We start from the raw sequence: 15,758 nt of genomic DNA, 5'->3' as shown, positions 1-15,758 counted from the left end.
ATTAATATGTTTTGAGTTATTTTTGTTTACTAAGAGTTCTTTCAAATTTTATGAGATTTAAAAAGATTGTGTTGTGTTGATTTTATCGACCTTGTGTAATGCTTCTCCAGTGATCTTTGATACATTCTTTCCTTATTGTAAACTTGTCAGAATTTTCTAGTATAAATTCCCTAGTGTAATCAATAGTTTATCTGATATGTATCCTCCTGGAGTGTTCCTAGGATTGAACGTATCGTCTAGAGTATGTTCAAGAGTTGATATTGTATTTGCTAGTTGTGTTGAGTTTGTAAGTTGCTTGTGATTGCCTTGTACAAACTTAGAAGATAATGGAATCCCATTATTTTAAGGTTGATTAAGATTCGATGTTAGATCATTTGTAATTCAACCCGGTATAAATTTTTATACAATCTTTCTCTTCCTTTGTTTTTTTTCTAATATTTTATTAATCTTAATTCTTAAATTAGTGGCATTCAATTTTTCAAATTGAATAAAATTTCAAAAGAACTTAAGAAAGGAAAAAACTTTTAAAATAATTTAAAATTCAATTCACCCCTCTTGATTTAGCTAAGCTATCAATTCTTTTATGTTAGTGTATTTAAGCTATCAATTCTTTTGTGTTAGTGTATTTGTTGTTTAATCTTAGCCTATATCATTAAGGAATTGTGTACTTTACTTGAAAATACATTGTCACTCAAAGTTATAAGTGACTTTATATACTTATTATTGACATTAAGTGGTACCTATAATACTTGTGAAAAAGAGTTAGACATAATTTAAGTTTGAGGTAAACTAATGTAAAAAAATTGAGTTATTAATGTTGTTATATGCTACACATTATATTAGTTTTCTCAAAAAAGTTCAATAATCAACATATTTATTAATAATTTTTTTAAAAAAATTTAATTATCATTTGATTATCTCTTTGAAAACCTTTGTAAACATCTTGGGAAAATCTTTTTATTAAAGCATAAAGTGATCCCATAATAGATTATTTTCCGAAAAACAAATTAAAATATTTTTAAACTCTATTTAAACATTTATCTCTCTTTTTTCATACTTTTATCTAATATATTGTTCATTACATATATTAGTATTCTTAAAATTTAAAGATCTTTAATATTATGTCTAAAAAGTTAATATTTATTTAAGAACTCAAATAATGATTTGATTTAGCGAAAATTAATAGTTAAAAAAAAAACACTTCAATTCACACATCTCAAAAGCTCATAAACTTCATTTACACTTAAACAAAACAGCTACTTAGTTTAACTAAACTTATTAAATTAATTTTTTTTATTCAAATTGAATTACATTACACTTTTAATTTTAAAAATAGTAATGTTTAACTGTCTCAAATGAATACAAAATCAAATTATAATTGATATAAAGGTACATAAGTATAATATTGTTATACATAAAAATGTTTAATTTAAATATAAATAAAAACTAATCATACTTATAAATCGAATTTCGAGATTAAAAATATTAATTTGTTCTTTTTATTTATTTTTTAATTGTTACTCATAACGTAATCAATAGATTGCAATTATTTACAAAGTAGTTTCTCATAATTTAATTATAATATAATTTTACAATATATGTTATTATATAAAAGTTGTTCTAACGTAAATGAGATAATTCTTCTTATTATTTTAAAAATTCATATTTATCAATTTTGTTTTGAAGTTTTTTTATAAGAAATACTAATAAATTTTGTTATGAAAAAAAATTGTAAGAAATTGTTATCAATTTTTTTGCAAAATATTTTGTATAAAATACTTTTCGCAAAAACAATTGTAAGAAATACTTACGAATTTTATAATTTTATAATTTTATAGAGAATAATTATCCATGAAGGAACTACTTGTCAATTAAAAATTTAGAAAAAAATGATAAAAAAAGTTTGCAAAATATTTTAACAAATTTGCAAGAAAAGTTGTATATAATATAAAAAATTCTAGTAATGTCTATAATCACTAGTAATATCAAACAATTCTTCTTACATCATATTTCTTTCACGATTTGGACATGTAACTCTGTAATTAAGTAGGATCATCCTACTAATTAAAGTATTACAAATTAATAATTAAGTATAATTAGAGTTATAAGTATATAACATGTATTTACGGTCCTCCATGAAAAATCATAATTTAAGACTTTTATATACATACAATTTCCATAAATCAGGAGGATCTACAATACAAAATCTATATACCTAGCCTATAAGTACTCATTATTTAATCCACAACAGTCTCACCAGTGTTCATCTCTCCCACTTGCACTACCCTCTACTCATGTACAATATATGATTATCACATAAAAGATAAAACTACCCCAGCATAAATGTAAGGGTAAGCTAATGGAATTTTAAAAATTTATAATTATATCAACACACTAATTCAACCATCCAATATACAATGATACCATTAAATCACAATTTACCATTCATTAAGACATTGTCATGACTTAGACTCAATTCTGGAATAACATGTATTGAGTCGAATACTTATGAAGTCTTGCACCTATCACATAATCTTACAAAGTACTACAAAAATTGGCCTTGGTTCCGCTCAGTCTAAAATCCCCCATGACATGGTTAGTTCATTATAGCATAGCCAAAAATATGCCCCTGCATCAAATCCCACTATAGGAATCTCCTTCAACTCTCACCACCTAAACTTCATTCTCTATACGAGTCTGTGAGTTTAGTATAGTTAGGATGACTTCACCCTCTGGCTCATACTCAATACATACCCTAACACTGGACAGTGTGACCATTCTCCTTAGAGTTATCCACAATCATACAATGCACACAAATAACCACACTTCAAATTTACAAACTCATACAATAATCAGGAACTTATCACCATCACTACTATAACCTTATTTTTCCTTCTCATTCATACATGTCCATCCATAAAACATAATAGTTAATCCATTTGTTGCTTAACACAATACCCAAACTCTATGCAACCTAATAACATACACCTTTACCAAAACCTATCTTCCTTCCATGTGGTCACTATATTCCAACATTTTAAAACCACATTCCATTAAAGCAACATCGCAATCACCAATAAAAAACTCATATTTCCATCATAACATCTCATCCAACCATCACAAAATTGCTTAGCGAATTTCTTTATTGCTTAGTAAATCCTTCTTGGAATAAAGTCCACATAGTGGCAATTAGGCGAATGAAACAAAGAATTTTTTTTTTAGCATGACACTTAACATCACTACACCAGTTCCCAACACTTAGACTATTGCCCAACAAGCCAAGCTTGGCACCCAATGCTTAGGCCACTGAATTTGAATTTCCAGGTAGCGCCCAACGATCCGAGAGTGCCACCCAACGCCCAACCCCTGTGAAGTGTGTAAGACCCGTGAAATTAATTAATTAAATAATTAATTAATTAATAAATGCGAGTAGAAAGAGCCTTTATGGCATTAATTATTGTTTGGTGTGACGTGGAAAAGTACTAGCTTATGTGATTTAGAGTACTTGATTTGTGTGAGAGGACTTGGGTTCGAGTCCTGTGTATGCCAATTATGTGTTGTATGGTTTATTATAAATTTTTTTGTTGACATGAGAAGCCTAGGTGGTTTGCTTCTTGAAGATCTGTTGAAATTTTAATCTGTTGAATGACTTTTTAACAGGTTAAAAGGTTGGCTACAGTAGTCTTAAACTGCAACAAATTCAATCAGTTGATTTAGTTTTTAATCGATTGATTTCACTTAAGTCAAGTGAAATCAACCGATTGATTTGAAAATCAACCTGTTGAATTTCGTAACAGTTTGACTATAAAAGCTGTGATTTTCGAAAGAGAGGTTTGTTGATCATTTTAGAGCACGATTTGGTTTTGGAAACTTGTGGAAACTCTGTCCTTCGTGATCATAGGTGTTGCAGCTGTTGAGGATTGATCTTGGATCAATTCTTGGAGCTTTTGGCTTGGTTTGAAGCTTGGAGAAAGTGGTTTATGGTAGGCAAGGTTGTGCTACCACTAAGGTTTAATCTTTCTCAAGCTTTGTGTGTGTGTCTGGTGGTTTTCCAAGTCTGCAAGAGGGTTCTTGCTGTGCTGATGTGATTCTTGTGTGATTTAAGAGTCTTTTGTGATGTTTTTGCATATTTTGGAAGTGTATGGGTGGATTCTTTGTAAAACTTTTGAAATAGTGCAAAGTCAAGCTAAGGTTGCCTTGACAAACTGGATGTAGCTCAGGTTTGAGTGAACTAGTATAAAAATTCGTGGTGTCCTCTCTTCTCTAACCTTTCTCTCTTGCATTTTCATTTTAAAGTTTCAAGAACTTGTGCTTTAATAATCTTTTTCATGTTCTTGCATGTTTTCATAGCATCTGAAGCATTGAGCATGTTTGTATAATCATTTGGAACTGATCTTGATCATTCTTGAGCATTGTTTCTGGTTTAAAATTCAAATTCGCATTTCTGCATTTTTCCCAGTATTTCAGTCGACTGTTTTTCAATTTCGATTGATTATACCAAAACAGAATCTGTTTAGTAAAATCAATCTGTTAACTCTGTTTTTGATCGATTGAAAGTGTATAGTTCAGTACTGTTTGCATCCTAACTTGGTGATCTATTTGATTCAATCAAAGGTGGTTTTTAGCTTGCAAAGATAGCCTAAATTTTTAACTAGCCAATTCAACCCACCCCTTCTTGGCTTTTCAACCATTTCAAAACTAACAATTTTGATAATGTAATTGTGAATGGTGAGTGATAGTATAATCATAAGATTATAATGGTTATCACCAAATGTGATTTGGCATAGTGATGGGCATAAAGTAAGCTTTATTTTTGCTAACTATTAGTTGTGGTTTGAATGTGAAGAGGCAGAGAAAACCTAGCAGAAGGGTAACCATTAGGTGCTGAAAAATCATCCAACTAAGGGACTTGAATAGCCATTAAGCCCACACATTTGCATTAAACCACCTTAAGGAACTTATAAAAGGAAGAATTTAAGGGGGAATAGGGTTTTTGCAATTTGGTTAGTTCACCTATAGAGAGGAGCACGAAATTGAGGCTGTGAGGTGAGGTTTTGGGTGTGTAAGGGGCTGAATTGAGAGAGAGTCTGTGGCAAATCATTGGCAAACCAAGGAATCCCACTTTTCTTCCCAAATTCAATCAAATATTCAGGTTAGGGGAGTTGTACTTTGTGTATGTAAATAAGCTGTTAAGTGCTATGATTTTGAGCCATTGGTGTCTCAATTGATTTCTGTTTGATTGGGAAAATTCGTACCTTATGTGCTGTGATTGTGAATTGGAGTATTTGAGGTTGGGGTGCATAATTATGTATGGGTAATATGTTGTGAGATGAGGGTTTTGATATTTCAGGCTATTGATGATTGCATATTCGAATTTGGTTGTCCATATGTGTAGAAAGCATGGTTCTGAGTGTTACTTGCCATTACAACTGCGTTGGTATTGATTGAATGTTTTGTGGTATATTTTTGGGTTGGTTTGGCATTGTTTTGGGTAAACCATATGCGTCACAGAGAGGGAACTCTGCAAGTCTCACCTAAGCGAGTCCATCTCGTCTAAGCGAGAGTTGCAGAACCTCGTTTCTGGTGTGGTTCGCGCTGCTCACTCAAGCGAACTGGTTCAGAGTTGAGTGACGCCTAGTCTCGCTTAGGCGAGAATGACTCGCCTAAGCGAGGTCGCGAGGAAACTTGGGTGCTTTGAGCGCGACATCTCGCCCAGGCAAGAGGTATTGGGGTTTTGAGCGACTCAGTCACTCGCTCGGGTGATATTTTGAGCGATGTTATTGCTCGCCCAGGCGAGGGAATCTCACCTAAGCGAGATAATGTGATGTTGTTGCTGTTTTAAGCTCGCTCAGGTGAGGTGAGCTAGCGTAAGCGAAGCTGAGGGCTTAGCTTAGGCGAGTGTCCCTGACTTAAGCGAGTTTATGTGAACTTTTCATGTTTGTGTGAACTTGTGTGTGTGATATGACTACTTTTCCTAAGTATAGGAAGTATATGCATGTGTTGTAGTGTTTGGGCTTGACGGACTAAGTCCAATAGGGGTCTGGGATGTGCTTGATGGTTGGACACATGATGGGCATGAAACTGGTTGAGTTCCCGTCGGCTACTATTGGGCGAGGAGTCCTTATTATGGTGATTGCATGTGTAAGGCGCACGATGGACAATGAACTGTTATGTTCCCGTCGGCTACTATTGGGCGAGGAGTCTATAGTATGGTGATTGTGTGCGTGCCAGGGTCCAAGTATGAGACTTGGATGTTTTACTACAGCGAGGAGTCTGTAGGGCAGGACTATGAGCGGGATAGACTCATAGGGTTGGACCACGAATGAGTTAGTTTCGTGGGAGCACAGGGAAGTCCCAAGACCTAGTTCATGGATATGACACATGAAGGACTATGAGGTCATGGTTGGGTTATTTGAAAAGCTTGAAATATTAGTTATGTTATTTTGGGATGGGGACATGTTTAATTCATGTATCTGTTTTATATATATTGTGCATAGCTCACCCTTTCTGTGTGTGTGTGGCGATGATCGGATAACTTGTTATCCGAGAGCAGATGATTTGACAGGTGGGCCAGGAGATGCTTAGACTCGGAGCGAGGGCTAGCATGGGATTTTGTATATATGTTTATTATTTTAGTTTTAAGATAATTATGTAACCATTTTGGGAGCCATTGGATTTATTTTAGTTTTATAATTATGGACTCCTGGTTTATGACACGTACATTAAAAGTTTTAAATTTTTCGCGTTTTTTGGGAAATGGTTTTATAATAAATGTGGTATTTATGCTATTTCAGTATTTATTTATTAAATATTAGTAATATTCCTTAGGGATGTTACAATTGGTATTAGTTTTGAAAATATTTTTAAATATTTTGGGGCTAGTGGGGAGTGAGCTTATCGATGTGGTTGTTTGTTGCATGTTTGTGTGTTGAATGTTGAAAAGATGTGTGTGGTTTTGTTTGACTAAGCGACTGATTTTTAACAGTTGTAATGTGGCGTATCCAGTCTATGGCTACTAACAGGAGGAGGGGGAGTAGTGGTGCTGATGACATCGCTGAGGTGATTCACCGGATGGTGGATGCGATGCAGCCACCCGTAGCAGTGCAGCCTAGGACGACGATTGCACCAATCAGGGTGCCGACCGTGGAGGATTTCTTGCGCCACAAGCCAGCAGAATTCACTGGCAAGGCCTCCCCTGATGAAGTGGATGCATGGCTTCGCAAATGTGAGAAGATCTTCAAAGTGATGAACTACGAAGATGAGCAGAAGTTGTTGTTCACTTCTTACCTACTGAATGAGGATGTTGAATATTGGTGGACAGACATGCAACAACAGATGGAGACTAGGGAAGAGCTAGTGTCTTGGGCCAACTTCAGGACTCGTTTCCTAGAGAAGTACTTTCCAGATACAACAAGATAGGACAAGGAGGCTGAATTCCTGGCATTGCAGCAAGGAGACATGACAGTGCAGGAGTATGTTAACAAATTTGAGCACTTGGCGAGGTATTCCTCATAGAAGATCACCGAGGAGTGGAAATGTTTAAAGTTTAAACAAGGACTCAAACTTGAGCTGAAGAGGGTGGTAACCCCTTTGAGAGAGAGAAGGTTTCCTGTCTTGGTGGAACATGCCAAGAGTGCGGAGCACCTTGAGAAGGGACCTGGTCCAATTGTGAGCCGACATCAGAAAAATGTCGTTGAGGCTAGGCAGATGAAAAAGCCTTATAGCAGACCACAGACATCCCAAGGTCCCTCTTGCTAATAGTGTGGTGGACCCCATCTGAAGAGGAACTGTCCTCAGTTGGCAGGCGGAGTAGGAGGGTCAGGCGACCGTCGCAAGTGCTTTATATGCGACAAACCGGGACACTTCGCCAACAATTGCCTAGAAAAGAAGAGTCCTGGCGCGAAGAAACCAGCAACATCGCCAGCAGAGAGAGCTAAAGCGGTTGGTTGGGTCTTTGCATTGACCTCCACAGAGGGCTACTAAATCAGGTAATCTCATTCTAGAACCATGCTTATTGTTGGGTCAGATAGTTTTGGTGTTGTTCGATTCTGGGGCAACACATTCTTTCATTGCTAATGCATGTGTGGGGAGATTGAATTTGGTGAAACGCGATTTGGGATGTGAGTTGCTTGTTTCAACTCCCTCCTCAGGTCAAGTGGCTACCAATTCAGTTTGCGCTGGGTGTTCAATGGAAGTGACAGGTCGTAGATTCAAGGTCAACTTGGTGTGCTTGCCTTTGGAGGGACTGGATGTAATCTTGGGGATGGACTGGCTGTCTAACAATCACATCATAATTGATTGTGGACGGCGCAGTTTGGTATTCCTAGAACATGAGGGATTGGAGCTAAGCTCGGCTCAGAGGGTGATAAACGAAGTACAAGCCGAAGCCACCTACTTTATGATAGTGGCTCATGCAGAGAAGATCAGTGTGATTCCAGTAGTGGAGGAGTATGCTGATGTGTTTCCAAATGAAATACCAGAGTTGCCACCGAGTAGGGATGTGGATTTCACCATCGATCTTATCCTTGGAGTTGGCCCAGTGTCCATGGCGCCCTATAGAATGGCCCCAACGGAGTTGGCTGAGTTGAAGAAGCAAATAGAAGATTTGCTTGAGAAGAAGTTCATCCGGCCGAGTGCATCACCTTGGGGAGCACCGGTACTACTAGTAAAGAAAAAGGACGACAGTTCGAGGTTGTGCGTTGATTACCATTAGTTGAATAAGCTGACCATAAAGAATAAGTATCCACTACCGAGGATAGATGATCTGTTGGATCAGCTGAGGGGAGCCACAGTGTTCTCTAAGATTGACTTGAGGTCTGGATATCATCAGATCTTAGTCAAACCAGAGGATGTGTAGAAGACGGCGTTCAGGCCACGCTACGGGCATTACGAGTATGTAGTGATGCCGTTCAGGGTGGAAAATGCTCTTGTTATTTTCATGGATTACATGAACAGAATATTCCGACCGTACTTGGATCAGTTTGTGGTCGTGTTTATTGACGTCATACTGATATACTCGGAGAGTCAGGATGAACACGTAGAGCATCTGAGAGTGGTGCTGGGAATTCTCAGAGAGCATAAATTATATGGGAAGTTGTTGAAGTGTGAGTTTTGGCTGGAGGAGGTACAATTCTTGGGCCATGTAATCTCAGCCCAAGGAATAGCGGTGGACCCAGCGAAGATTGAAACAGTGGTAAAGTGGGAGAGACCGCAGACAGTTACTGCGGTGAGAAGCTTCTTGGGTCTGGTTAGTTATTACAGGCATTTTGTGGAAGGATTCTCCAAGATGGTGAGTCCATTGACTCAACTCACCAAGAAGGACCAGCCGTTTTCTTGGATAGATGAGTGTGAAGTTTGTTTTGAGGACATAAAGCGGAGATTAACCATTGCACCTATACTAGCTATTCCTGACACAACCAAGACGTTTAAGGTGTACTGTGATGCTTCATACCATGCAGGAGAAACAGCCTATTGCTTAGGCATCTTGTCAGCTGAAGGTACGTGAGAAAAACTATCCTACACACGACTTGGAATTAGCGGCGGTGGATTTTGCTCTAAAAACATGGAGGCACTACTTGTATGGGGCACAATTTTTGTAACATCCCGTCAGGATATTACTGATTTAAATAAATAAAACTATTAAAATTATAAAGCTGCCGCATTTATGAATAAACCTCATTTCCCAAAAACGTGGGAAATTTAAATTTTATTAACCTCCAAGGATAAAAGCAAAATCCATAGTTAATAAAACTGAAACAACATAATAAAACCTCTCATAAGAGTTTACAAAATAGTCTAACTCAAAATAATACAAAAATGTATAAAACTCCCAAGCATTTCCCATGCTCCGTTACTAAGCCTCACCGGCTCCACCTGCATCAACATTCTCTGCTCACGTGTACCGCGTACACGATCATCGCCAAACACAAGCAGATAGGGTGAGCTTATGAAAACAACATACATCATGACAATAATCAAATAACCAGTTATATAGTTGTAAACTCTACAAAAATCAAGATACCATCTCTTACTCAATTCTCTAACGTCTTGCCACAACCAGACCATTCGTGTTCTACCTCTTCTAGTGATTACCCCAAGATAATTTGCTGCCAAACCTATCGGCCACAACCGACAGAGCACGTGCGGGAACCAATGCCACGGATCATACACCGTAACGCCAGGTGGAGTTCCCAATTACAAACATAGTTCCTAATGTCCCAAGACTACCAAACTCGTCAGCCAACAACTAAGGAGGGCAATCTATTTGGACCCATCCGTACTGGCCACAACCAGCACACTCACATCGGCAACACTCGCCAACCCGTGCTCAACTCAAGGGTTCCTCGTGTTCATCCGCCATCCCGAGCTCAACTCGAGGGATGCCATTCTGAGCTCAACTCGAGGAATGTACGTGCTTAACCCTTATCCCGAGCTCAACTCAAGGGATACGTTCTGAGCTCAACTCAAGGAACCCAGCAATCTTACCTTTTAGACATCACTAAAAGCCTTGTAGAACACCCTACAAAGTCCAATAACTAGGACTTACAACAGCTAAATCGCCTAGCAGGGGACACGTACCGCCAGGCGCCAAGCGCCTCAGAATCTCAATTTCATTAGCTACCGCCCGGCGGAGCAGCGCGTACCGCCAGGCGGACGTGATCCAAGAGACCACTGATTTCGTTGCCATCGCTTGGCGGGATACTCCCTTCCGCCCGGCGCCACCAATTCCAGAAGCCCACTTTTACCTTGCTATCGCCTGGCGGGTGCAATCCCACCGCCAGGCGCCACACCAGTAATATACTCTTACTGGTTTTTGTAACATCCCGTCAGGATATTACTAATTTATAAATAATTAAATGGAATAAATAAAAAAAAACAACGCATTTAATAATACCTCATTTTCCCAAAATGCGGGAAAATTTAAAGCTTTATTAATTGAGCGGATAATTTTAGAGCGTCTATTACAAAACTAAAATCACAATAACATCAAGTCACCCATCAGGGTTTACAATTGTTTTCAAAACAAATAAATACATATAAAAGTTTCCCAAGTCAATCCCCTCTCCGCGACTAAGCTGCACCAGAGCCACCTGCATCACCAACATCTGCTCCCGTGTACCGCGTACACGATCATCGCCACACACACGCAGATAGGGTGAGCTTAACAATTAAATCACATGTATAAAGTTGCAGAATATAAGCATATAAACTCAAGGTATCATACATAACATCAACAGATCACATTGCCCAGTTCTTTAATTGCTACCATCTGACCCCCAATCAGATTACTCGTATTCTACAACGTCTAAGGATTACTTCAAGGTGATTTGCTGCCATACCTATCGGCCACAACCGATAGAGCACGTGCGGGAAAACATGCTACGGATCATACACCGCAACGCCAGGTAGAGTTCCCATATACGAACATAGTCCGTATCGTCCCAAGACTACCAAACTCGTCAGCCAACAACTGAGGAGGGCAATCTATCCGGACCCATCCGTACTGGCCACAACCAGCACACTCACACCGGCAACACTCGCCAACCCGAGCCACAACTCAAGGGTTCCTCGTGTTCATCCGCCATCTCGAGCCACAACTCTAGAGATGTTATTCCGAGCCACAACTCAAGGAATACCACGTGCTTAACCCCTATCCCGAGCCACAACTCAAGGGATATGTTCCGAGCCACAACTCTAGGAACACCAGCAATCTCACCCTTAAAGCATCACTAGACGCACTGTAGATTACAAATTCATAATCAAAACTCAAGCTGCAACAGTATCAATCGCCTGGCGGGGGACACGTACCGCTAGGCGCTGCCAGCTTCCAGACCGCCTGGCGGGGGACACGTGCCGCCAGGCGCCAAGCGCCCCATAAATCACAAATTCTGCAACTACCGCCTGGCGGAACCGTTTCCATCGCCAGACGGACGCTGTTCCAGAGACCACGAATTTCTTCGCCGTCGCCTGGCGGAACCCCCTTGCCGCCAGGCGCCTCCTGCACCAGAACCCCACTGTTGCCTCTCTACCGCCTGGCGGACCTAACTCTGTCGCCAGGCGCCGTATCAGTACTTATGCAGTACTGGTTTTGGTTAATTACTCTTCGCATCTTACCTTCACACCCATCCTCAATCCATTATACTCCTAGCTCAGGGCATGGTACTGACTTCACCATTCTTCCTACTACGCGACTCCTCATCAGTCCCCGCTCATATTCCAACACAATCAAGATAATTCGGACTCAAATACAATGATTGATTAATCCCACTATACTCTACCAGTATCCCATTTCGAATCATAGCTAATGGAATCCCAACATTCAACCCTAGAGTTCTTGTACACTGTTCCATCAATTTACGACTTCAATTACGTTACAATTCAATAAAACACATGTCAGATCACCCCCTAACATTTACTCCTGACTTTTTATCCAGTCATACTCACCCTAGAACCCAGAATATACCAATGTCGCTAACACTAACTCGCGTCGCCTGGCGGTTGATCATCACCGCCAGGCAATTCATACTAAAATTCCAGAAATTAGTGAAATCAACATGTGTCGCCTGGCGGTCGGGTATGTACCGCCAGGCGGTTCCTTCCCAGGAACCCAGAATAAGCGTTCTGCATGCGCCGCCTGGCGGCTATGAACAGCCCGCCAGGCGGCGCATGCGAAATTTCCAGAACTCAGCATTTTCCCATCCAATAACACAGATTCAGCAAAACACACATACATTTGATCATATAATTATGCAATAAAGAATATAAGACGCGGTTCAACTCCCCTAACCTGGTTCTCCTTCGCTTAAGCTTGACAATTTGTAGGATCCCCCTTGATCACCCACCTTCCTTGCTTCCTCCCTATTCAGCCACGTAAATTCACCCAGAACCTCTCACACTCTCTCAGATTTTCGCTATCTCTTTAGGTATAGTTTATCAGCTTATCAAACCTTAGCCCTTAACCTAATTTTCCTTTTTAAAGTGTGCCTAAACTAAGGGATTAATTACTAAAACGAAAATGGCATTGAATAAGACATAATGTGCCATTCAATCCCTCCCTTGGCTGCCCTTCCAGCCTCCTTTGGCTGCCCACTCACTTAGGTTTCCTCCCCACCTTTCCATATTCACGTCAAAACCAAAAATGCCAAAAATATAAAGTTTAATGTAAGTTCTCCAAGGCTTGAACCCATAACCATGCAATTGCCAAATCAATATCAAACCATTTAACCCATCCATATTTCATGCTAAGAATCGCAATTCAATTATCATAATATACAAGAACATGTTTCATAAATTTAAATAACAAAACCATGACATCAAAAGTTAGCATACATAGGACTCGAACCCAAGTCCTCTCGCACAATCAAAGTGCTCTCAACCATATGAGCTAGCACTTTTCCACGTCATACCAACCATAATTTAATGTCATAATTATTACCCCTCCCGTATTTATTAATTAATTATTTATTTAATTAATTAAATTCTACGGGTCTTACAGTTTTCATGATTTTTGTTCAAGTTCACCACAAAGGTCTCGCGCAATCACGTTTTCGGACAGTTGAACCCCCTTCACATTGTGTATATACCTTTAAACTAGTTTATTGAATTAGTCATACAGAAGTTCAACTATTCCAATACTCAATGTGCCCCTGTAAAACTCCTACCTCTATAAGCTCTATTATTTACTCCCCTTAATGTCCCGATTTTCATCACTTTAAACATTCCTTAACAACCTCCTTACTGTGGATTTACACACTTCCTACAACTTGGCAATTCATGCGATTCTTATAATATAACTTGACTCTAGTCATCGTCTAGAACCACTAACACTATGCTGGTCTAGACCACTAGTTCCACACTCACTCTAAGACCCTCCCTCAACTACACCAGAATTCTCTTTCCCTTCCCAACACTTAAATATCAACCTTAACCCTTACCTATTATCATTCTTTCTTACATCATATTACTCCTTCCTACTGTTTCAATAGCATGAAAATGGCTCCCTTCACCCAGTATCGTCAGCAACGCCCGTGATGAGAAGCCTCGGGCCAAGGGACCTACAACAAGAGCCATGGCTAGGAGAATACAAGAGGAATGGGCCTTAAATGCGCATGCAAGGCCCAAGATGAACTTCACATGGGCCAAGGAAGATGTCAAGACCTAGCCTAGGACATTTTGTTTGTAAATACTAGATTAGGATTTTATTTTGGGCTTTGTATTTTGGGCCCAGTAGAATAGGATTTTTCTTTGGGCCATGTATTGGGCCTTAGAGGAAATTGGGCTTTAGAAGTAATTTTGGACCAAAAAGGGGAATTGGGCCAAATGGGCCAAGAATAGTGTGTCTACTCTAGAAAAGCCTAGAAGCTTCTCAAACTTGCTCTCCAAGGATGAGAGTTAGCTTCCCATGGCAAGACAAGTGTGACTTGCTTAGGTGGCAAGTCACACCTCCCACATGCTCCTTTTTGGCTCCAAAATTCAACTTTCTAGACTCCTTTTTCCCTCCACTTTTTGGAGACCCCTTGGTCTCATTTTAGACTATAAATAGAAGGCTTAGGAGATGTATTTTTCAGCTTGAAATTGAGTAATGAATTGCTGCCCAAATTTGTGCACAAATCTCTTTTGAGCTCACCTTAGAGTAAACTCTTCTCTAGTTTACTCTAGTCTTCTTCCTTAGGAGTTGGCCTCACCTCTCTTAAGAATCCTTTCACCTACACCAAACCAAACACCTTAAGCTCCTTTCCTTCATGCTTCCGCATCCAACACCATCCATGGAGCCTCCATTCTTCATGCAAGCTTCAATGGAGACAAGAAGAAGCCATCATGTGGTATCATGAGCCTTGGTTTTAGTGAGTTAAGTGCTTCTTCTCCATTTTTTTTTCAATTCCGTGTTGTTCATCACTTCTCCTACTTGTCTTGCTGTTTTTGTTCATTTTATTTTGAGTATTAATGTCTTTTTACTTTGGTTCATCTTCATTTGCTTCATCTTGAACCATCCTTGTGTGCTTTAGGTGTTCTATTTGGTTTCTACCATTTACTTTTCATTTTAATTGTGTATTTGTTTTTTTTTGTTTTGTTCATTCTCTTGATTCTTGAGTTTATTTTGATTTTAAGATCTATATGTTTTGTCTAGAGTCATGTTTAGTCCATATATGTCATTAATTCCTTGTTTAGCTTTTAATTTTTTTTGAATTTGTTGGTGATGTGTTGCTGAATTTTTTTCAGATTTGAGTGCAGTTTTTAATCCTTAAAAATTAACACTCTCTTCTCTCTTTGAGCCTTGGAAATGAACCTTCACATCTAGATAACCTTAGTTATCTTAATGTCCAGTGGGAATTTTCCTTGTGCTTGCTTAAAATCACCATAAACCACACTAAATTTCCTTTCAATTAATTGTGCTTTGGTGCTTTTTCATTTCTGTTTTTGAGTTCAGATTGCTATTTAGATCTTAGCAATGTCTTAGAGTCAATTTCCATTGTGTTTCATTGTGTTTCATGATCTTCTTTTGATTCCTTTAAGTTTCCTTCTCCTTTGTGCTTTTTGTTTCCATTAAAATGCAAATGATCAAGCATAGTGTGGTGGTGATTCTGTTTTGTGGTGGAAACTAGCTGCTGTAAGAGCTATAAAAAGAAAGAAAAAGAGCACAAAAAGAATACAAGCAAGTGCCAAAAAGAATCAAAAGAAAAGATCAAAAGAAAGTGGCAAAAGAAGTACACTAGAATCACTACCATCACTTGAGTTTGAGAGCATTATTTTGTTGTATT

General features: G+C 38.7%; 2 protein-coding genes across 2 annotated transcripts; both read left to right on the top strand.

Moving 5' to 3' along the window:
- The first annotated feature begins 7,008 nt into the window (after positions 1–7,008).
- LOC114174435 lies at positions 7,009–8,713 on the top strand. The gene is made up of 4 exons (XM_028059277.1): positions 7,009–7,356; positions 7,516–7,668; positions 7,762–7,941; positions 8,027–8,713. The coding sequence occupies exons 1-4, from the start codon at positions 7,009–7,011 to the stop codon at positions 8,711–8,713; spliced, it is 1,368 nt and encodes a 455-aa protein (XP_027915078.1).
- A 189-nt stretch (positions 8,714–8,902) lies between these two features.
- Positions 8,903–9,505, top strand: LOC114174433 (uncharacterized mitochondrial protein AtMg00860-like). Its single transcript, XM_028059276.1, has one exon. The coding sequence runs from the start codon at positions 8,903–8,905 to the stop codon at positions 9,503–9,505; it is 603 nt and encodes a 200-aa protein (XP_027915077.1).
- The last annotated feature ends 6,253 nt before the right edge of the window (positions 9,506–15,758 follow it).

The sequence above is a fragment of the Vigna unguiculata genome, chromosome 2 (genome assembly GCF_004118075.2).
Source record: "Vigna unguiculata cultivar IT97K-499-35 chromosome 2, ASM411807v1, whole genome shotgun sequence".
NCBI classification, from domain to species: domain Eukaryota; kingdom Viridiplantae; phylum Streptophyta; class Magnoliopsida; order Fabales; family Fabaceae; genus Vigna; species Vigna unguiculata.
Note: the sequence above shows the minus strand (reverse complement) of the source record. Positions and strands in the feature narration are given on the sequence as shown.